This window comes from Drosophila ananassae, chromosome XL (genome assembly GCF_017639315.1).
Source record: "Drosophila ananassae strain 14024-0371.13 chromosome XL, ASM1763931v2, whole genome shotgun sequence".
In the NCBI taxonomy this organism is placed as follows: Eukaryota; Metazoa; Arthropoda; class Insecta; order Diptera; family Drosophilidae; genus Drosophila; species Drosophila ananassae.
In genome coordinates this window covers 5,840,339-5,863,524 of record NC_057931.1, presented here as the reverse complement: position 1 = coordinate 5,863,524, position 23,186 = coordinate 5,840,339, and the positions used below count along the sequence as shown (strand labels likewise).

At 39.6% G+C, this 23,186-nt stretch overlaps 2 protein-coding genes and 1 long non-coding RNA gene across 4 annotated transcripts; 1 reads left to right on the top strand and 2 right to left on the bottom strand.

Moving 5' to 3' along the window:
• Window positions 1–4,541: 4,541 nt before the first annotated feature.
• Window positions 4,542–7,460, bottom strand: LOC116655292. 2 transcript variants are annotated; one of them, XR_006507620.1, is made up of 3 exons: window positions 7,410–7,460; window positions 6,506–6,666; window positions 4,542–4,784 (listed from the first exon to the last, which is right to left on the bottom strand). It is a non-coding gene; the product is annotated as an uncharacterized LOC116655292 (long non-coding RNA). The 2 variants fall into 2 exon arrangements; XR_004310425.2 differs by lacking the exon at window positions 7,410–7,460 and adding an exon at window positions 7,276–7,331.
• Window positions 7,461–13,841: 6,381 nt separating this feature from the next.
• On the bottom strand, window positions 13,842–14,761 carry LOC6504177 (E3 ubiquitin-protein ligase RBX1). The gene is made up of 2 exons (XM_001964294.4): window positions 14,607–14,761; window positions 13,842–14,482 (listed from the first exon to the last, which is right to left on the bottom strand). The coding sequence occupies exon 2, from the start codon at window positions 14,437–14,439 to the stop codon at window positions 13,999–14,001; it is 441 nt and encodes a 146-aa protein (XP_001964330.1). The 5' UTR covers window positions 14,440–14,482; window positions 14,607–14,761; the 3' UTR covers window positions 13,842–13,998.
• Window positions 14,762–15,130: 369 nt separating this feature from the next.
• On the top strand, window positions 15,131–15,898 carry LOC6503463 (E3 ubiquitin-protein ligase RBX1). The gene is made up of 2 exons (XM_001964293.4): window positions 15,131–15,219; window positions 15,277–15,898. Exon 2 carries the CDS (start codon window positions 15,327–15,329, stop codon window positions 15,789–15,791), a length of 465 nt encoding a protein of 154 aa, XP_001964329.1. The 5' UTR covers window positions 15,131–15,219; window positions 15,277–15,326; the 3' UTR covers window positions 15,792–15,898.
• The last annotated feature ends 7,288 nt before the right edge of the window (window positions 15,899–23,186 follow it).

Here is a 23,186-nt window from a genome sequence, read left to right as displayed (position 1 = left end):
GGGCCAAAGTGGGGGATACTGCGAAAACGCAGCATTTTATAGGGGAACCCCTTGGGAAAAAATCGAAAAATTGAAAAACCATATTTAAGCAATATTTTGAATAAGGAAAGGAGCTACTTAGTTCCCTGAATACAGAACTGTACACTATTTCCAGATCGGATGAGAATTGGCAGAGATATGCACATCGGAAGGGGCCAAAGTGGGGGATACTGCGAAAACGCAGCATTTTATAGGGGAACCCCTTGGGAAAAAATCGAAAAATTAAAAAACCATATTTAAGCAATATTTTGAATAAGGAAGGGAGCTACTTAGTTCCCTGATTACAGAACTGTACACTTTTTCCAGATCGGACGAGAATTGGCAGAGATATGCACATCGGAAGGGCCAAAGTGGGGGATACAGCGAAAACGCACCATTTTATAGGGGAACCCCTTGGGAAAAAATCGAAAAATTGAAAAACCATATTTAAGCAATATTTTGAATAAGGAAAGGAGCTACTTAGTTCCCTGAATACAGAACTGTACACTATTTCCAGATCGGATGGGAATTGGCAGAGATATGCACATCGGAAGGGGCCAAAGTGGGGGATACTGCGAAAACGCAGCATTTTATAGGGGAACCCCTTGGGAAAAAATCGAAAAATTGAAAAACCATATTTAAGCAATACTTTAAGTAAGGAAAGGAGCTACTTAGTTCCCTGATTACAGAACTGTACACTATTTTCAGATCGGATGAGAATTGGCAGAGATATGCACATCGGAAGGGGCCAAAGTGGGGGATACTGCGAAAACGCAGCATTTTATAGGGGAACCCCTTGGGAAAAAATCGAAAAATTGAAAAACCATATTTAAGCAATATTTTGAATGAAAAAAGGAGCTACTTAGTTCCCTGATTACAGAACTGTACACTATTTCCAGATCGGATGGGAATTGGCAGAGATATGCACATCGGAAGGGGCCAAAGTGGGGGATACTGCGAAAACGCAGCATTTTATAGGGGAACCCCTTGGGAAAAAATCGAAAAATTGAAAAACCATATTTAAGCAATATTTTGAATGGGGAAAGGAGCTACTTAGTTTCCTGATTACAGAACTGTACACTATTTCCAGATCGGATGAGAATTGGCAGAGATATGCACATCGGAAGGGGCCAAAGTGGGGGATACTGCGAAAACGCAGCATTTTATAGGGGAACCCATTGGGGAAAAATCGGAAAATTGAAAAACCATATTTAAGCAATATTTTGAATAAGGAAAGGAGCTACTTAGTTCCCTGATTACAGAACTGTACACTATTTCCAGATCGGATGAGAATTGGCAGAGATATGCACATCGGAAGGGGCCAAAGTGGGGGATACTGCGAAAACGCACCATTTTATAGGGGAACCCATTGGGGAAAAATCGAAAAATTGAAAAACCATATTTAAGCAATATTTTAAATAAGGAAAGGAGCTACTTAGTTCCCTGATTACAGAACTGTACACTATTTCCAGATCGGATGAGAATTGGCAGAGATATGCACATCGGAAGGGGCCAAAGTGGGGGATACTGCGAAAACGCAGCATTTTATAGGGGAACCCCTTGGGAAAAAATCGAAAAATTGAAAAACCATATTTAAGCAATATTTTGAACGAGGAAAGGAGCTACTTAGTTCCCTGATTACAGAACTGTACACTTTTTCCAGATCGGATGAGAATTGGCAGAGATATGCACATCGGAAGGGGCCAAAGTGGGGGATACTGCGAAAACGCAGCATTTTATTGGGGAACCCCTTGGGAAAAAATCGAAAAATTGAAAAACCATATTTAATCAATATTTTGAACAAGGAAAGGAGCTACTTAGTTCCCTGATTACAGAACTGTACACTTTTTCCAGATCGGATGAGAATTGGCAGATATATACACATCGGAAGGGGCCAAAGTGGGGGATACTGCGAAAACGCAGCATTTTATAGGGGAACCCCTTGGGAAAAAATCGAAAAATTGAAAAACCATATTTAAGCAATATTTTGAACGAGGAAAGGAGCTACTTAGTTCCCTGATTACAGAACTGTACACTTTTTCCAGATCGGATGAGAATTGGCAGAGATATGCACATCGGAAGGGGCCAAAGTGGGGGATACTGCGAAAACGCAGCATTTTATTGGGGAACCCCTTGGGAAAAAATCGAAAAATTGAAAAACCATATTTAAGCAATATTTTGAACGAGGAAAGGAGCTACTTAGTTCCCTGATTACAGAACTGTACACTTTTCCAGATCGGATGAGAATTGGCAGAGATATACACATCGGAAGGGGCCAAAGTGGGGGATACTGCGAAAACGCAGCACTTTATAGGGGAACCCCTTGGGGAAAAATCGAAAAATTGAAAAACCATATTTAAGCAATATTTTGAACAAGGAAAGGAGCTACTTAGTTCCCTGATTACAGAACTGTACACTTTTTCCAGATCGGATGAGAATTGGCAGAGATATGCACATCGGAAGGGGCCAAAGTGGGGGATACTGCGAAAACGCAGCATTTTATAGGGGAACCCCTTGGGAAAAAATCGAAAAATTGAAAAACCATATTTAAGCAATATTTTGAATAAGGAAAGGAGCTACTTAGTTCCCTGAATACAGAACTGTACACTATTTTCAGATCGGATGAGAATTGGCAGAGATATGCACATCGGAAGGGGCCAAAGTGGGGGATACTGCGAAAACGCAGCATTTTATAGGGGAACCCCTTGGGAAAAAATCGAAAAATTAAAAAACATATTAAAATTTTAATTTTCCGAGAGTCCTTTAAACCAACTTCCCAACCAAATGAAATAGAAAATATATATATAAATCACATAAATATCTGGCAAATCGAAAATTTCAGACGTCCCATAAGAAACACCTCTACACCCCAATAAATCATATATCCGCAGGATGTGTTTGAAGGCGGGGAGTGTGAAAATATTCAGGGAATTTGCCCAAAAAAATATAGAGATTTTGGAGGAAAAATAAGGGGGATTATGGCACTGTGTTTGCCAGCGAGAATTGCCGCCAACAAAAGGAATACAAAGGACGAAGGATCCGAGTCGAACAATACAAATTATTTCCGTCTTATTACGCAGCGATTGCATAAGCTCTCATGAGGGTTGTGGGTCTTGGCCAAAATGTCCTGGCCACCCTTTCTCTGCAGCGGGAGTGCGGGGGCTGAACAATGAAATCTCTGGAAAATAACAAAAATACAACGAGTTGTTGGCGAATGTGTGAGGATTTTGTGGTCCTTGGAATTCGAACCAATTGTATGGATATATCCCCAAGAAAAAAAATGATTCGGAAGCAGGAGCAGCCAAGTGGTCAATATTCTAGCCAGGAATTTGAACCTAGCCAGCTGATGTTTTTCCTAAAAATATTTTTGGTATGAGTCAGAGATTACGTCATTCACTTTTTTTCTGGGTTTTATTCTGTAGAAATATTCATATATTTTCCAAGGTTAATAACTAGAATCACTTCCTTGAAAGGATTTAAAGCGTTTGAGTAAAAACCATTGCCTACTTTTAAGGGCGTTTTAAAGATTTCGCTCTAAAATGTGTTCCTGGCTGTATATGCTTGTATATCCTTCATGCAGTTGACTTGTATTGTGCAACTTTATGCTAGCTTTCATCGCTTTCCCCGCTTTCCATACTTTCTCCGCCATAACGTTGCTCCTTTCGCTGCTGGACACACTCGACATTTGACAAAAGCGACGGGCAAACAACAAAATTATCGGAAGGGATGGGCTTCTATCCGTGAATTGACTCGTCGCCGGAGCCATAGACTCCGCCGTAGTCGTCGTCGTCATTCGCCGGAAACACAATGAAGTGAAAAATATGATGGGGTGTCCATGTAAAGCATTCCCGTGTATCGATGATGTCCTGACTCTCTATGTGTGTGTGTGTTTGTGTTTCTTTTCTTTCTTTTTTTTTCTCCCTTCTGCTTCTGCTTGTGTTGTTGTTTTTGCTTTTTATTATTTATTGTGATTTACAGTTGAACGCTTGATTTGATTTTCAAGTGGTTCCCACGCCAAAAAAACACCGAAACCCAATGAAATCAACTCGGGGGGTCAGCTCAATGTCAGCAATTTGTTTGCCTTGGCGGAGTCCAACCCGAACCCGAACTCGATACCCAGAAGGACCCCGGAGTCCCCCGTTAGCCCGGAGTGAGAAACCGGAGCAAGACCCCGGCTTAGTTAATTAGTGGCCATCAGTCAGGCACTCCGGCGGAGCATCGATTGTTGGGGCGTTCGAATTTCTTTCAGCTATTATATGATTTTTTTTTATTGTTGTTGTTCCGTTGGGTATATTAGACCGATTTCTAAAATTAATAGAGGGAGGGTAGAGGATGGAAAAGGGGGGATCCTGCCCCTCAATATCCGGTCAAGCGAGCGGAAATATTTCATACGTTTAATGAAGAGTTTTTAAATGGCTTCGGGCCCCATAAACGAACAAAGGAAGCTGGCCTTAAATGGTCTGTAAAGTTTTTGCAATTTTCTATTTTTCAATTTAATTATTTTACATTTTATTGTGCTTTAGTATTAATTTTTTAATATTTTTTTTTACAGCTTAACATTAGATATCAGTTTAAAGGTAGAAGCACTTCCTTTAGAAGCTCTAGAGTCTAGAAATTCAGAGTCTAACTAAAGAGTATTACAATTTCTAATGAATGGCTTATATAGCCCTCGTCTGGCAGCTTTTGGGGCAAATGTCGATACAATAAAGTTGCAAATATAATGCCAACTTCGGGTTTGGGGGAGTCGTCGCATTGCCAAAATGTGTCTGCCAGAAAAAAATATATTTATACAAAATTTGCATTTATCTGGTATTGGTTCTGGCTGTTGGATGTTGGGTGCTGGATGTTCAGTGTTTTTCTCTCTTTCACATAAATGGAATTTTCGAATTTTTGTCATTCTGCCCCTTGGAACGTCGCCCCGCTTATCCCATAGTGCCCAAGGTTATCGATGGTGCCCTGGGGACGCATACGTTAGAGCCGAAAAGTGCCTCAGACCAAAACAAATCATCGATGGGGAATGGAACGCAACTAGCTTGTATCTGGCAGATACTCTGGATTTTCTAGATACTCTTGGAAAGGGTATTATAACTATTTTAAAAGGTATAAAAATAATGTGGCTAGAGTTGGAATTTTTATTTTTTATCAGGATTATCTTAAGAGTCTCTAGAAGCTTTGTCCGGGTTCTAATCTGGCTTCTGTCTGGCTAATCTGTGATTTTTGATAATAACTCTTGAAGTTTTAAAGCTATTTACCTGAAATTTATCTGAAATACACATCTTAGTAAAACTTGTTTCAATTATATTAAAAAAAAAATGGATAAAATCGGTGTACTATATCCTATACCATATTATATTCTTTCTAAGACCATTTATCTTTTAAGAGTATATAATCTTCCCCTAAACCAAAATACACCTTTCTCCTGTACATTTTTTTATTATATTTTGCTGGGCTGGTTTATGCCACTTTGATTGTCTCACGTGTGGACAATTTGTTTGGAAACAACTTTCATCGCTCCATAAATTGCAACGTATTAACCTATAATTTTTTAATAGATTTTTGCCCGGCACCCTATCTGTCTTTATTTTATTTTGTATTTATTTTATTTATTTTTTTTTTGTTTTGCTTCTGTTAGCCAGTTAAGAGTGCCACAAAAATTCGAATCACGTAACTGGGAGGATGCGTTCAAAGTGAATATGTGTCCGATGGGTGTGAGTGTGTGCGATAAGGCTAAAAGGGCCAGACTTATTGGCAACTTAATGGCCAAAAATGGCAACTAAGGGGTCGTGTGGCTCTTGGGCTCTTCAAAATATTTATCGAACATTTTAATTCGTTTGTTTGTTGCGAATAAATTCTGATTTATTGGCAATAAAGCCACCAAATAGACAGAAGCCAAAAGCAAATAACACGGTCTTGCTTCCAAAATAGAGCCAAACACAATATGTTTGCACAATTCCCTTCCAAGTTTTCAATTTTCGACCCCCTCATTCTCTTACTGATTTTTTCTTCACTTTTGTTCTACTTTTATTTTATTTATTTTTCGGTTTTTTCAAAATGGTCATCGGCTGTGATGAAAAAATCGAAATGAAAACATGTGTGGAATTTTGAGTGTTGCCCGGTGATGGATTTTCTCTCACTCCTTTTCGAAAAAAATCACTTTTTAAAGTAAACTCTGATGGTTTTTTTTGTTTAAGGGGGGAGGTTTCATTAACTCACAGTTGTTAACTATTTTATTTACTTGGTTTTTGGATTGGGGGAAGAGCTCTAAAATGTATTATGCAAGATGGGAAGTAGTTTTAGAAGCCAGTCATTTTTTAAAGATATTTTCTAAAAGTCTATATATTCCATTATATTTATATCTATATTTTGGAAAATTTATTAATAATTTTCTTTTTTTATTTTCCTGACTATCCTTTATTTAATTAAACCCGAACAAATCTTAGCAAAATTATCCTTTTGCCAGCCTTTTAAATGTTCATTTTTCACCTACCTTTATGCCTTAATTTTTTATAGTCTTATTTTAATTTTATTTAGTCTGCTGTGCTGCCGTTTTTGTTGGACTTTCGATAACAACACCCCAATGGCCAATACAGGGATGAGATATGGCCCGAACTGGAATTTACGTTGCAACTTTGAAGCTTCGAAAGGGCACTGAAAAATAGAATCATAAAATATAAAACAAATATAATTTAATAAAAATATAAAAAAGCAAATCAAATAGTGATAAAGCAACAATAAATTGTATTTAAATATTACTTTCTTCAAGCCCTTTGTTTAAGGCTTGTTAAATCATATATTTTAGTAGAATTTTGTTCAGTGTAGAATGCTACACATGTCGCTCATCAGTCACATGACACACACACACACCCAGACACACACACCTACACTCAGGACACTGATGGGAAGCGTCTGGCATTGTCAAAGCGGCACGTCGATTGTTGTTTTTACCTTTTTTGCATAAGTGCCACACGTGTGTCTTAGTGCCTCATGTTGCAGGTGTGTCTATATGAGTGGGTATGTGTGTGTGATTTTGGGCTTTCTTTTTTGGTTTTTTGGGTTGTTGGCAACGTCTGTGACAAAAGCGGCAACTCAGACAACAGACAACAGACAACAACGACAACGACAACGAATTTTCGAGGTTGTTGACGCCAGCGTGATGATGATGATGATGACGATGACAACTGCTGCTCCTGTGGCAGCCCTCCCTCCTCCCTCTTCCCCTCTTATCATCCAGCTTCAGGTCCTGCGAATCCTGCTTACCTTAATGATAAGGCGCTTGTCACTCAGGTAGCCAAAAAAAAAAAAGAGGACAACACTGACAAAATTTTAAAAACTGACTTTTTCAAGAAAAATTTATAATTTTTTAAATACTACAAGCAATCTAAAATATTTACCGTTATTAAAAGTCATAAAAGAATATTTAAAACATTTTAAATAAATTTTTTTTTAATTTCGAAAAAAAATTCTTCACCCGATCGGGTCGCCTTATATAGTCTCAGCCAGAACCGGTTGCGAATTATAAAAAATGGCAATCTTTCAAAAATTATTCTTTTGCTTCTAAATACTGCTTAAATGCTAAAATTAAGTTTCTATTGGTTTTAATGATCATAGTATTGCCAAAAAAAACTAAAAATAGTTGAAAGTTAAAAAGAAAACCATAAATAATTTTTTTGAGTGTACTTCCTGTTTAAGATCTTGCTGTTGCGGTGCTGCGGTTGTTTTATGCCATTCGAAAAGGGGATTTCTGTGGGGAATGAGGACACGAGGATATGGAGGTAGGAGGACTTCAATTCGAGAAGGTGGGGGTGTCAACATGTGTGCTTCTGTGTTTTGTCAAAAAACATATTTGCCTTGTCTCCAGGTTTTCGTCCTCCACTCCAGTATCCTCCTTATCCAGCATCCTCATCCACATCCGCATAACAAAAGCACATTCACAAAATATAATTATTAAACATGTTGCCAATTTTGCGAGCGCTTTTTAATCCTGTTGTCTGCACTGCCCCCCTGCCACCCTTTCTCCCATTTTTTCCACCAACAAGGACTCTCTCCGGCGGTGGCATATAAATAAAACTCTATTATGTGGTTGTGGCTTATGTCCTGATCGTTTCCAAAATTTTCCACTCAAAAGGCAAATAGTGGAAGGATGCTGTGAGGCTGCTGCTGCCAGGACTTTCTGCCGAATTGCGGTTTTTTGGCGCTTTTGGACGACTGTGTCTGTGCATCAAATTTGCCAATTGGTTGGGTTTCAGGTTTCTGGGGTTTCGGTTTTTGGAGGTGAAACTCCTTTTTCCGACAGACCCACGATTACAGGATAATCAGCGAAATAAAAAGGGTTTAGGGAAGAGTTTCCAAATATTTATTGAAGCTATTTTAAGGGAGTATAATAAATATTAAATATTAAAATTATAGATACTTCTGATTAGCAAACAGAAAGGAGACCCTTGAGAAAATATACCTCACTTATTTTGTTAAATTTTCTAAATATTTTCCAAATTAATACTTTTTTTGTTTCAAAAAAGGAGCAATCCTTTCATAAAAGCATTCTTACATCTTTGTGCTACCAATTTAGTCCAGCTTTTGAGCCCAATACCTACCAAAAAAAAGCCTCGCATTCCGTTGACCTCTTTGTGGTCCTGAAAACAGGAAAAAATCCTGGGGAGAATGAATAAATAAAGGACGAAATAGGGGAGGTCGGGGTGGCCAAAGTAAATAAGGGCCGAAAGAATGAAAGCATTAATTTTAATTTCTATCCCAATTCTCTTTGTAACGATGTGAAAATCTCTTAAGTACTCTTGTCATTGACACTCAAACCTCTGCTTCCTGTGGAGTATGTGCTGTGGTATGGGTATTGGTATGGGTGTGTGTGTGCAGGACTTTGGTCCTGTGAGGGATTGGGAGGGGGGGAGGAGCTGGCTAACCCAGGGCTTAACCTTAGTTAAGCTGTCGCTCGTCTCCCGTCAACTGGCGGCTGTGACACAATCTCATCAACAGATCACAGATTTCAGCGCTTCAAGGCACTGGAAGAAAAAGTCTAGCTATAAATATATATTTGGAGTTAGGACAGAATAAGTATAAGATTGTATTTTCAAGAGAAAAAAAATTTAAAAATATTTAATCACCCCAATAGGGATTGATTTTCTCTCAGTGCCTCTGGCATCTTGTTGCGCCATCGCTGACATCTGTGGCATTTTGAACGTGCGACGTGACCGGCATAGCGGTACTTTTATCCTGGCTGTCCTTTCTGATTTTTTGTCTCTTTATTTTTGTTTTTTTTTTTTTTTGTTTTTTTTTCGTTATCCTGTGACTTTTTTGGCTGACATTTGACACGCGCCGTGTGGTCCGGCCTTCTTAGTATGGCGGTCAGCTTTTTGACGTTGGTCAGCTGCCCCTTCTCCTGCCCTCCGCCTGCTCTTGGATTCTGTTACAATATTAATTTTCGACTCTGGCACGTCTCACATATGTGTATGAGTGTGGGGCAGGAGCAGAAGCAGGAGCAGGATCAGGAGCAGGGGCCCAGCTAGTGGCAGTTGCCCCTTTATGCCGCTTTTAGATTCGCTGGAAATTGCCCCAATTAACGCAAAACACAACAACTCAATTTATCACGCACAACTAAAGTGATTTGTTGCCAATGCCAACGATGCTCCCTGCCCCATGGCCCTCTGCCCCCAGCCACGCCTACCTTAACCGCCCACTTGCCAGCCCCTTGGCCTTGTCCTGCAACGTTTGACGTCTTTGCCGCATTCAGAACCAAATAAAAAATTGTAGTTTCGGTTTTTGGACTCACAGATACCTGGCAGTGCTTGGAAAAATAGTTAACTTTATTGTATAATTTTACAACTTATTATATAATTAATTAAACGTTCTTGAAACAAATATTTTGAGTAAAAAATAATCTAACTTTTAATCTTGATATCTGAATTATTATTAAGCCTTTTTTAAAAGGTTAACTTTTAGGGCCTTTCTCCAGATCAGTTTATAAATTATTTATACTATATTTATATCTTTAGAATATTCTTATTTGTTAATGTGAAAATATATGTTAATGTATGACACAGTAATCTTCCATTCCTATACAAACTACATAATTCTTGGGATATTCTTGGATAAAAAATATTATAAAAATGCTCTAAAATATAGTTTGAAATTTTTATTATCTTATTAAGTTACCTATTTTCTATAATATTTTTGTAACCTTTTTCATTTGCTTTTCCATCGTAAACCCTTCACAAATGTGATATACCTCGCCACCCCAGAAAGTACCCCTCGCAGGAAAAAACCAACCGGAGACGAGGGTAGGAAATTGTTTAATCAATTCATCAGAGCCAGGTCTGCATGTTGCATGTAGGTATATTTCAAAATATATAGATATGTTTGTAAATATAATGGCGTTGGTCGCGGCAATAACAAACAGGATATTAACTTACACAACATTACCAAAAAAAAAATAGAGCCATTCCCGACTATTCACTTGACTCCCCGAAAAATAAACGCCGCCAAAATTGCGCTCTTTGAGTAATTACCGTGGAATAAACCACCAACAAAAAAAAAAAGGAGGAAAACAAACGATATAGATAGAACGATATCAGTGAAATAAATGTGTTTTTCATACCCCTGGATTTTTGACTTTACAAGCAAACAATTTGTCAAATGCAAATAGCCAGAATAACCCCAATCGGAGCGGGGATCCCCGGGGTTGCCCCGGACAGATGTCGGCCTGTGGTCTGCCAATTGAAAAACGATTCGAAATCAATCACAGCCGGCACAGCAAAACCTCCAACCTCCAACCCTCAAGCCCCAAACTACAGACCCTTAACCCTCAATATTCAGACCGCCAGCCTCCAACCTATACAAAAATTTGACCGCAAAAACCATCGAGATGAAGTCCAGTTGGGATAGCGACAGGGATCCATTAATAATTCCTGTGGCGTGTTTTGCGGGGCACTGAGAACCAGAATCGAATCGAAACCCTTGCAGGCCCTTTCACCCGCCTTTCACCCACTTTCACCACCTCCCAGGAAGAGCAATGCCTTTCAGATTATTTTACATGCATGCCAACGTGACTTTCGACTGTTGACCGCGTGCCAGTATTCGATTTGGCTTCTGAAATCAAATCTCTGATACTCTTTTTGGCTTAAAAATTTATTGTTAAGGAACTGTGAGATTTATTTTAAATATTTATAGAAAAATATATTATTTTTTAGACATTTTTATATTTATTTGAAATTTTTATTAAACAGGCTGTAAGCTAACATTAAAGACTATCGACGGAAATAGTTCTTAGATGTTCTTTAAGGGATTTAGGCTTAACTATGAGGCTTAAATATTAGTTTAAAATATTAATTAGATAATAAAATAAAAAATATTATATTTGAAACAATAATAATAATAAATTAATTATTATTAATTAATTATTAATAATAAATAACCATAACAACTATAATAATAGAAATAAAACCCCTTTATCTAGAGTATTACCAAAAAGGGATGCCATCGAAAAAGAGTTACTCCACCACCACCACCCTTTTTGGGAGGGGGTGGGGATGACCATTTATTGGCATGTAGCTGATGGGCGGCAAGGTCACGTGGGCGGGGCAATTGCGCGGCGCCAGCGTCGGCCACTCCGGCAGGCAAATTGATGGCCAGTCATCAATTTCACTTGTTGGTCGCCAGAGCTCCCATCCTCGCCCAGATTTTCACCAGGGCGTGCCGGCCATTTGTCAACTCTGGAGTGGCTCCCCAGTCGGGGAAGTCCAGGAGTCCAGGAGTATGTGTGGGCAGTCAATTAGAGCCCGCAGGAGGCGATAAGGGAGCTCCATGAATGCTAATTCCCCGCTCATACCCAGGATAAACGAATGGGTGTGATGACACCCAGACGCTGGCCATCAGTTGGCATTTAAATCAGAGGGATCAGGTTTTTTTTTATTTTTAATCTTGAGTAAGATAAGTAAGGCTTGAGTTCTGAAATAAAATAGTTAGAACAACTTCTAATTGAATATCTGTAGAACCTCTTTGAAATATATCCTTTTACATCTATATAGCACTATAATTTTGAAATAAAAATTACTTTTAGTTAAGGTACTCCCCGGAAGAACTAAACCCAATCATTTGAATAATATACCCCCCTTGTCTTGTAAAATTTAAATCCTGTAACTCTCAAGGAAGTGACTCGGCAGCAATTTAAAGTGGGATCAAGTGGCGTAACTCCGCAGCAGCCACCCACAACACAACCCACAACTAATGTATCTGTGTATCTGTTACTTGGCCAACTATCCGACGGATGTTGTATCCCCCCCTACCCCTCCACCCCTCAGATCTCAGATACATTTCGCAACATTTTCCGCTGACTTACCCCGCAGCCAGATTCGCATTAACTTGTCAAACCGCGGAATGCAAACATATTTCGGGCATTTGCAGCTAACATATATATCAGTATTTATATATGTATCTGCCAGGGGCGTTGCAAAAAAGGGGGGAGGGGGCGGGTTGTCTGTTGCATGTACATACTTTCATTTGGTGTGGGAGTGTATGTTTTTTTTTCACTCTTTGCGCGATTTGAGCGCGATTATAAAAGCTTTTCGCGGTACGACCCCCATAATTCATATGATGTCGACTGGAAAATGTTTACAACACCAAAAATATGATTGCCACCATGGACGTAGATGGGGGGAGCGATACTACTAGTATCCTGGCATCCTTGCTATCCTTTTGCCAGCCTAATGCAGGCAGAGCCTGGCTGCCAGGCAGTCAGGACCCATTTATTGGAAAAGCGAAAAAGCGAAAGGAGCAAGGACGAGCCGCGATAGCAAAACAGGATTTTCGCCAAGAACAAGACAGCGAAATATTCAAATGAAAATTTATGTTTGCATTATGAATTTTTATATAGTGTTTCGCGCTTTCTCCTCGTAGGCATTTTATGGCTCTGTCTATATCTCTGTCTGTCTGCGTCTACTTAGTGTTCAGGCACTGAGAAAAACAGGAGGGTACTACTGCTACTTCCCGCTTAAACGACCGAGGGGAGCTGCCACATATCGTACGGCTGAGAGAAGCGCTGTACGAGATCAGAGAGTACAAGGAAGTTCAAAATAAAACCTTTATATTACAAGAATATAATATTAATTAATATTTTCCTCCAGTGTGTATGTGTGCGTTTTCCCCCCTTTATAAGGTTTTTCCAACCCCCTGCCCCGTGCCACACCCCTAACCTCCAATCAGAGCTGGAAAAAGTTTCGACGAGACGGCGGCGTGTGGAAAATTATTAAAATGTCGTATATAATGGCGATGGTTGCGGCTCGTCAGAAAATTTATGCGTTTATAGCTTTCATAATTTTCGAATTATTATTGTTATTTTTTCCTGCGCGCCATCATCAGGGCTAAGTGCGTGGTGGCCCATCTATGGTAATATAACTCCATTACCCACTCTTCCCGCTCCGCCAGGACATCCCCAGAACGAAATGATGGAGGGAAAGTAGGCAACGTCTCGGTGACCAAAAAAAAGAAAAAGGATCCAAATCGATGAGGAAGCCTCCCCTTCATTTCATTTTCTTGGGGCACATGTTGCATGGTCGTAAAAACGAAAGTGAAAGTAAAGGGAAATCCATTCCCCCACCACTCTCGCTTTTTTCTAATCCTCCTTCCAATTTATTCCCCGGGAAAAGTTCATTAAGAGCGCCAAGTCCAAATCTCGAGAAGTTCTTCCGCATTGTCTGAGGATTTTATGACGTCAGTTGCGCCATAAAGCAGGCAGGTGGACCTCTCGTCATTACTTCCCAGATACTGGCTAGTCCTTATAAAATACACAACAAAAATCTAAGGAAAACAGGGAAAAACTGACTGGATAATGGAGGTTTAATGATTCTTTAAGGAACTCTTAAGACAAAGTAAGGAGGGCTATCTGAACCTTCTAGTTTTAAGTTGAAACAAAAAATTTAATACTGAACTAAAAAATAACAAATTCAATATATCATAGGACTCCATAGATGCGGCCTAGTGCCCGTACTTCTGGAACTCCCACTCACGGTTATCCAACGGGCACACCTGTCGGGTCTTCAGCCACCGCGAGATGCAGTGGAAATGGAATGCATGGTTGCATGTACCCCAGGCCACGGTGCACTCCTCGGTGGGGATCGCGGCCTGGTTGGCCTGGCACTCGATACACAGATCCATGATATGATTCCGGCAGATCGCGCAGTTATCCACGACAATGTCCCACGACCACAGGGCCACAGCATTCCACTTCTTGACCTCGAAGCGCTTAACAGGAGCTCCTTGGTTCGGACCTGCATCCTGGGTGGAGTCCTCCTTGTTCTCCGATGGCTCCTCCTCGTCCTTCTTGCCATCATCAGCCTTTTCGGCTCCCTGTTCAATCTCTTTCAGGTCAACCTCAATAGAATCCACCTCCATTAGCTCAATCTGGTCGTTCTCCATGGTTCTATTCGGGATTAATTTCGGTTTCCGTTCTTTGGTATGGCTGTATAAAATAAACATAAATTAAATTAAACTTTTATCAAAATAAATAAAATAAAATGAAAACATATATATATTTCTTTGAATAAAAATATTTTTTGGTTAAAAAATGTTATTAAAATACTTACTAGAGTTGGTTTCAGAAGATGTTGTCGCTTTGCGTTCTCGGTTGGAAGTGAAATATTACTGTCGTTCTCTGCCAAGGGTTTAGTTTTTGAGTGACCCTAGCTCCAAGACTACTAGATGGCTGAAAACACCAATTTAGAACACCTCAAGGCTAACATGATAGGTAAGGTCTCTCTGATTCGATGTTTAGACCTTTTTACTATCTACAATTTAAAATGAATCAAATCGAATGAGATATAGAAATGGAGGTCTGGTACCTTGCCTATTAAAGCATTCTGACGGGAATTGCCCAAAAAAAATTTTGAAAAAATATTACCGACCAGGATTTTGATGCAGAATGACTGCAAATGACTTAAGGTATTCCGCTCAAGGATCAGATGAGAATTGGCTGAGATATAGCTATGGAAATGGACCCTGTACCGCATTCCACAAAAATTTTGTCCTGGCAACAGAAATGTTGTCGCCCACAAGGTGTAAGCCTTTCTTTGGATAATTTGTACAATCTAGTTAGTTCCTAGACTAGAATGTCAAAAGATGTGCCTGTGGCTGGGAATGATTTGAAAATTTCAGTTAAGAACGGGACTTTAAAGCGCACACACCTTTTAGAAAACTGTAGTTAGTATTTTTCTATGACAAATTTATAAAATTTTCTAAGCAAAATCCTCCAAAAAGTTTTTATTAGTGAATTTTGTGCCATAACTCCAATTTGAAAAAAACCAACCATGTCCGACGAGGTGGAACCGATGGATGTTGACTTGGAAGAAACAGATCCGGAAGTCGGCCAGGAGGACATGCAGGCTATAGAAACTAACAAGGATGTGGAGAGGGAGAATCAGAAGAACATGTTGCTATCTGAGCAATTGGAGAAATCGAAGGATCTAGAATGCCTTCCAGGCCCCAGCCATGGAGCTCCCCTAAAGCGGTTCGAGGTTAAAAAATGGAATGCGGTGGCCCTGTGGTCCTGGGACATCGTAGTGGATAACTGCGCGATCTGCCGGAATCAAATTATGGATCTGTGCATCGAGTGTCAGGCTGTTGCTTGGGACTCCTCCGGTGAGGAGTGCACCGTGGCATGGGGGGCGTGCAACCACGCCTTCCACTTCCACTGCATCTCACGGTGGCTCAAGACCCGCCAAGTCTGTCCTCTGGATAACCGGGAATGGGAGTTTCAGAAGTATGGTCATTAGGCTGGATAGAGGTCCTTCCAGAGCACTACATCGTTAGTTCAAATAGTCCTAATTGGCAACTAAATTATTTTCCAGATTGTACAAGAGCTATTAAAAATGTTTGACAGAATTATCCGCATATTTTTTATAGAACTGGGATTTATAAAGCACACTAGTAGTATAATTACTAAAGGGCATCCCTCAGTCGTCCTTGTTTCCTTTTATTTTATCATCTGCACTTGGCAAAAGATAAATCTTTCGGGCAAAGCAATTTATTTGTAAATGGAATCGATTAAAAAGCAATCGGTGCATGGAGCAGCCCCTGTCATTGGATGCTGTCTGATATACAACCACATCCTTAGCCCCCCCGCATATCCAGGATCCGGAAAAAGGAATCCAGAAACCAGAATCAGAATCCGAATCCGCCAGACGACACCTTTGTGTCGTTGGAGACTCGATAGGTCTCCGAAGCAATTCACGGAGTGACAAAAGCACGGAACAGCAGGTGGTCCTTTTTTTTGGGATGAGTATCCTTAGGAAATCAGTACCCATCAGTACTCCCTTCTCCTCCTCGCTCCCGGAAGGAAAACCGATGATTACATCATCTTGAGCCATACAAATTTCTTATCGAATATATTTTGTCGATTACCCCCTTGGGGGAAATTTATTTGCTTCGACTGGCGGCGAGGAGCGACAGTTAAAGGATTTATAAGTCGACCAGGAAACTGGGTTACCAGCCATCCAGCCATCCCGCCAGGATACCCCAGCCTAGGCCTCCCCTTCAGCCTCCTTTCCTCTTCCTGTTTGTGTGTAAATTTATTAAAAAATAAACGCCCCGTCCGGAAGTCAAGTTTGAGTTGAGTTTTTCCGAGTTACAGAGTTTTCTCTTCTCGTTTTTTTTTTTTTATATTTTTTTGACTTCCGTTTGCCGGGCCGGAACATCTTGTAAACATACTTAACTGCAGCTCAGGTGTAATAAGTACACCTTCAAGTGGTTATGGGTTTGTTTTGGGGCGTGGGGTGGTGGTGGGATAATTTCCCGAGCCAGGACCTGGCTTTCCGGCTTTTTTTTCGGGTGGGGGAAGGATGGACCTTTCCTAGGCCTTTTCGGTCACGCTGCTAATTTCTTTCATGTTCCCAGTTTACCGTTGCCTCGATTCCGGGTTTCTCGATTTACCGTTACCGCTACCGTTTCCTGGATGCCCAAAAAAAAAAAACAGAACACTGTAAAAAAAAACTATACAGGAATCAGAAATAATTAAATTCTAAGAAATAAAATAATGAAATTTAAAGTAAGAAGTTCTGTAACTAATTAGAGTTCAAAGCTTAAAAAAAATTAAATAAGAAATAAGTTAATTAATAAATTAAGTATGTAACTATTTTAAAAAAACATCCATAAGCTTTTTTTTCTTCAAACACACTTTCTGGTGTATCTTCCATATTAATTGAGAATTGTGAAGAATTGTAAAGGTGGAGGCTTGGAGTGGAGTGGTGGGAAACAGTTGTCCGAGGGGAGCGGGGCAGTCGGAAAAGCGGACTCAAGATACTCCTCTTCCAGCTGAGGCCACTGCGTTTTGAGTTTCTTCTTTTTACGATTTTCACTCCGCTATTTTCCTGGAATTTTCTTTTTTTTTTAATTAACTGTGTACATGGAAAGTTGTGTTTGCCGAAGAGAGATATTTGGGAAAAGGATTCTAAAATACCTGGTAAATTAATGGTAGTAATATTTTATTTTTAAACTAAAAATTCTACTTAATTAGAATAGCAAGAAATCTTTAAAATCGTATTAAAACAATATTTTGTTTGGTCTTAGAGATTTTGAAAATAAAAGGAAATAAATGGCTTATTTTCAAAAATTCTGTAGAAAACAGATCTTGATAATAAGAATAATAATATTATATAATTAAATTTCTTATTTTTTTTTTAGTTTCTAATATATATATTTTTTTGTTTTTTATCCCAAGGAGTACCCTTTAGGAAAAGTAGTCCTTAGACGCATTTTCCCAGGCTGCAGTTGCCACGACTCAGGTGGAGCCCGAGCAGCCTCCTAACGGCCAACCCACTCCTGGCCAAGAGCCACCCCCTGGCTCCTCCTCCCAGCCCCCTTGAAGTCAGGTTGTTTGAGTCGGTTTTCGGTTTGCACTGCTCAACAGTGCGTTAGCCAAGTGGCGCTAAATGAACAGAGAAGGTAATTAAACCCTTTGCCAGCTAATGAACTCGCTTGCCTCTCGGCTGCTGTTCACTTGATGCTACTAAAAAAATACAAAAAAAAAAAAAAATCAAATAAAAAGTAAGAAAAATAAAAAGAGGGAGGAACAAAATAGACGTTGAGGAAATAAAGGGAAAATAGAGGGAAAGGCAATGGCTGTTGGGGCAGCACGCGCACTTTTATCTTCTCTGAACTGCAGATATAAATGTAAATATTTAAGTGAGCTGCTTAGTGCCGGGCCAATCTGGAAAGGAATTACTTAATTACCTTTACCTTTACCGTTTTAGTTACCTTTACCGTTACCTTTATCTTTGTCGTTAGCTTTACTGTTAGCTTTGCCTTGGCAAAGTCCTTTGAGTCAGTTCGCAGGAAGGCAAGTGGCCAGAATTCGCAGGAAATTCTACTAAATGGCAGACTTATATACATTTTTAAGTACAAATATAATTGCTGTTGTTTTAAAAATAATATATAAACTATTAATATTTAAATAAATAAGCATTAAAATACCTTTTAAAATGTTCAAAAATTAAAATTAATAAACCCTTAAACCTTTTCCGGCCAAAGTCAAGCCATAATTCTGAACTTGGCTCGCCACTTTGGCGTTAAATTGTTTGAGTTGAGAGTTTCCCTCAGCCGAGTGTGTTTTAATCCAGTTTTGTGTTTTTCCCAGAATGTCTGTAAAAGGACCTTTTCCGCAATTCTCCTTGGCCTTAGTGTCGTTATAATAATATCCAACTTCAATCACTTATCGCAGAGATTATCAGAACTACAGAGGGAAGGGATATCATATTTTTGGTTAGCTGGTAAGGATTTTGAAAAGTCCTCTTCAAGGACGCCACTTTAAGGCAACTTTAATGGGAGAGGTGGGTGTGGCTGGGTGGGTTGATTCCGCCTCTGGAAGGACGAGAGTCATTTGTTTCCAAAAATTAGTTGTGAGCCCGTTTTCCATATCAAGCAATTGTTGCTGTGTTGTTGCCTTTTTCGGTGTTCAGTGGCTGTTGCTGTTGCTGTTTTTGTTGGCAAACGTGTCTGGCCCATCGTCCCTGTGCTTCCTGTGACCCACACGCACACATTTAAATCAAATATAAAATTTCCACTGAAAAAAAACAGTAGGTTTTGAAGTTTAAACAAGAAGAAAAGGATTACTTTTATGGGAAATTAAATTTAAAGGGATCTTTTAGTTTTATGAGAGCTATAGGATATAGTTTCTATTGTGAAGAATTCATATTTATAAATCTGGGCTTAGATTTTCAACTTCTTCTATTTTTTATTTACTCCCTAAAAATTAATAACAATTTACAGAAACCATATATACTTTTTTGAGTGTATCCCAGGCCAGCAGCTATCCCATTTTGGGACGTCCTGGCAGAGGCGACGTAATGAATGTGTGTTGCTGAGTGTGTGTGTGTGTGTGTACTTGTGTGTGTGTGGTTAGCTACCAGTTAGATACAATGTGGTACCCCGGACACTGTCCCATTCCGGGTTATAACCCCTCCTACCGCCTGGTCCTGGGCCTCCCCCTTTCTAGCCTCGCATATGAATATGAATTTTATCGAGATTCATGGCAGATGATAATTTTCCCTTGATAACTGTAAACTCGTCTATAGCTTGAAGCGAGGTTGCTTGGTTGTTCGGTTTTTTGGTTTTTCGGGCATCCAAGAAAGACTTCTAGCCTAGACTGCACACACACACACAGAGAGAGACTAATTTAAACACACACTCATACACACACTCAGTCATTTTGGTGTTGAATTTTTTGGGAGGCCACCCACCCACACCCACATCCACATCCACATCCATTCGTTTCATTTCCTTGTGCATTCATTTGCCTTCATAAAATATAAACAGCGTATTAAAATGTATGAATATCTGAAGCGTTTCTCCCTGACCCCTGTCCCCTGACCCTCCTCTATCTATGGCTACCCCTTTTTTGGTGGCTCTGCCACACCCCTGGCAACAGCTAATGTTGATAAGTGAAGTTATGACTTTGCCCGCCAGACAAAACACACCAGAAATGCGAACTTTCCATGGGCGTGGGGCGCCTGGCAGCCAAAAAATTGGGGGGGTCGGGGGCTTGGGAATTAAGGAGCCACAGGAATATGAGGGCAGTGGGTGGGTGGGGGTATGGTTTTTCCCGCATATCGATGCCAGTTCTACTTAAGTATTTCTGCAGGAAGAAAAATATAAATCAAAAATAAGACACAGATTGTTGAAGAAGGATATGATTAAGTTCATAAAGGATTATGAATTAAATTAGGGGGAGCATATTTAAATTTATTCAACAGGAAAGAGCATAAATGTCTTATTTTTTATTAAAGTTGATTTATTTAAACTAAGCTGGGATTAAGATTTTTTTAATTAATTTAAAGAGAAAGAACGGCAGTGGAATTGTAATCAAGTTATAAGAAATAAGCAATTTTAACAAAAATATGATCTAGTTTTAAATAATTATTTTATTTCTATCTTAATTTAATAGAGTACTTATTTCTTATATTTTTAATTAATGATTTCTCATTCAAGCCACAAACTAATTTGTATAGAGGCTCTATCCATTTCTAATTTAAACACCTAGACCCACCCATATTTTCTCACTGTGTACTCATTAGGGAGCCGCCTTCTGTGCCTTTCTTCATTTAAAGTTACAAGTTCCGGAGGAACTGCTGTCTGTCTACACTTTCCATTAGCCCCAACAGGCTGAAGTTCCTCATAAATTAAGTGTTTATCCCGAACAGGAATCGAGATTCGGGATCAGGATCGGGATCAGGGTTGGATTGAATTCCGGGCCACTAATTTGACTCACTTGCCACCCACTCATCCCAGAATATTACGGTTAACTCTTCTTTTTTTTGTTGGTTAGCCCCTTTTTTTAGCCCAACATGTGGGAGGTGTTGACAGCACAAATATGGCCAAGAGATCCTGGGAGCCAGGACCGAGTTGACCTTTTGTGTACTCACCAAAACAAAAAAAAATAAAAATGAGAAATAAAATTAAGGTGGGACCGCATATGCAAATGAGAAAGTTACAAGAGTGCATGTGGTTAGCGGACTTTGAAGTTGAAACTCAATTACGCAAAATTCTCACACGTTTGCGCCTCCACTTAAAAAAAGGGGGGAGTTGGTTTAAGCCCACTCCTCTGGGTGTTTGGTTTTTGATGTGGGTGCAGCTGGGATAATGCCGGCTATCAGGAATCATCTGCTTCATCCCCGCCCTCCACAAAAAATAATCCCCTCATCATCATTCCTGCTTCCATCTGCGCCACAGCCTCTCGGTTTCGGTTTCAGTTTCAGTTTCATTTTCATTTTCGTTTTTGGTTTTCTCGGTTTTGGCCATAAAAACAATTTGGCTAATTGGCCGAGGTGTACGCCCAGAGTCGCCACTCGTACCGGTTCTCAGGTGTCCTTCATCGCCTGCTACAGAAATCTCCGGCACCAAAAATCGCGCCAAACCGCCATAATTTTCCGGGGTTTTAGCTTAAATGTGGTTGGAAAATGCACGGCTTAAAATGCTTTTCATAATTTATTTATTTATTTAAAGTATTAACTTAAATATTTAAATAGTAAGGCTAAAATATTTAAGCTATATAATGGTATAGATATTTTTTTAAATTTATTTTGCATGAAATACAAAACAAACTATGGAATAATATAAACTACAATATGGAATATCTCAAGAATGTGTCAATAATTGACTTAAATAGAATACCTTAAATATTTTGAATGATTTAAGAAAACCTATATTTAAATCCAGACACCATTTAACTACAAAACAATTTAAACTAAACCAAAATAAAAAAATCCATAGCTTTAAAAGCCCATTTACATATTTTGGATATGAATGGAGGCCATGATTGTGGAGAACCGCTTCTGGCCTCGACTTGTTGAACAGTTTATCGTCCAACGAGCCCGCTAATCTCCATCTGTTTTCCGGGGACTGACAATCTGGATTTTACATATCCAGGCTAATTCCTGCGAGGGAAAAAAATGGAATAAAGAAGGATCCTGGAACGTGCCCGCATGCAAGTACAAAAAATCGCATATCTAAAAAGGCGTGAAAATAATTTGCATAAATTTATGCCCTTTGATCGCTTCAATTGGTTTTGGCCAAAACCGGGGAGGAGGGGGGGAATGGGAGGTGTGTCAGCTTAAGGGGGGGGCCATGACTCTATAAAAATTCCCCCCCACAAAAAGGGGGAAGGGCGGCGTGAGGCGTGAGGCGTGAGGGAGTGCTTACCCAGTGGCCGTTATGGGAAACGAAGGCCGTTTAGGGATACGCGTTAGAATCTCAAGTGTTTGCTTACCACCTGCCACGCCCCACTCTTTTTGCCCGAAGGACGATGGGCGGTGGGTGTTGTATGTTTTTTTTTTTCGGTCCATTCTACATTCTAATTTGTCGCCGACTGCAACTTTGAAGTGGCCTGAATGGGTCGCCACTTGAAGCTGCCTAAAATGGCACTTTAGTGCCTTCTGGGGCGTGTGAAAACAAAGGCGCCAAGTGTCGTGTACACGTCTCTCACACACACACTAACACACACACAACAGACACGCCCATCTCCTTTTTGTATCGCCCCATCCTCTGGAAAAAAATAATATCCTTAGTCCCTTGTCCTGGTCGTCGGCAATTTTCACGTTTAAGCATCTTGAAAATTGTGTCAATTTGTTGAAAACGTCGCTGGAGAATATCCTGTGGTATGATTTTCATTTTGCCACCAGACTTTTGCCTTCTTTAAAGTAGGCTCAGGGGAGGCAGCAGGATAAGCCCCATACCCTCACACACAAACACACACATACGCGCAAGTACGCACTCAGTGTCCAAGAGGATGGCCCTAAAAAGTATGCTACAAAATAATAAATATTAATCAAAAATAAAATCTGCAGTTTTTAAAACAAAATATGTTAGTATTTTTAAGATAAAAAAAATATATATTAAATATATATTTGTTTTCTTCAGTTTTTGTAATATATTTATTTAATTTTTTGTGGCTTAAATATATTTTTTGATTAATCAATAATTAAATAAAACGAGTCTTCCACTGCCAACTGGAACTGCAACTTTAAAGTAAATGACATGTTGTTGATTTCCAGGGATGTGGAGAAAGCCTTTCTTTTTGGCTACTTTTTTCGGACATCAGAATTCGGGGTGGAATGGGCTTTTGGCGGGGGAGTAAAGGGGTTTGGTAAGGTATTTCCGAGTAAAAAGGGGAAAAAGCG

What these genes read in the sequence shown, in the direction of transcription:
- LOC6504177 (XM_001964294.4), bottom strand. Translation starts at nt 14,439, where the DNA reads ATGGAGAACGACCAGATTGAGCTAATGGAGGTGGATTCTATTGAGGTT.
- LOC6503463 (XM_001964293.4), top strand. Translation starts at nt 15,327, where the DNA reads ATGTCCGACGAGGTGGAACCGATGGATGTTGACTTGGAAGAAACAGAT.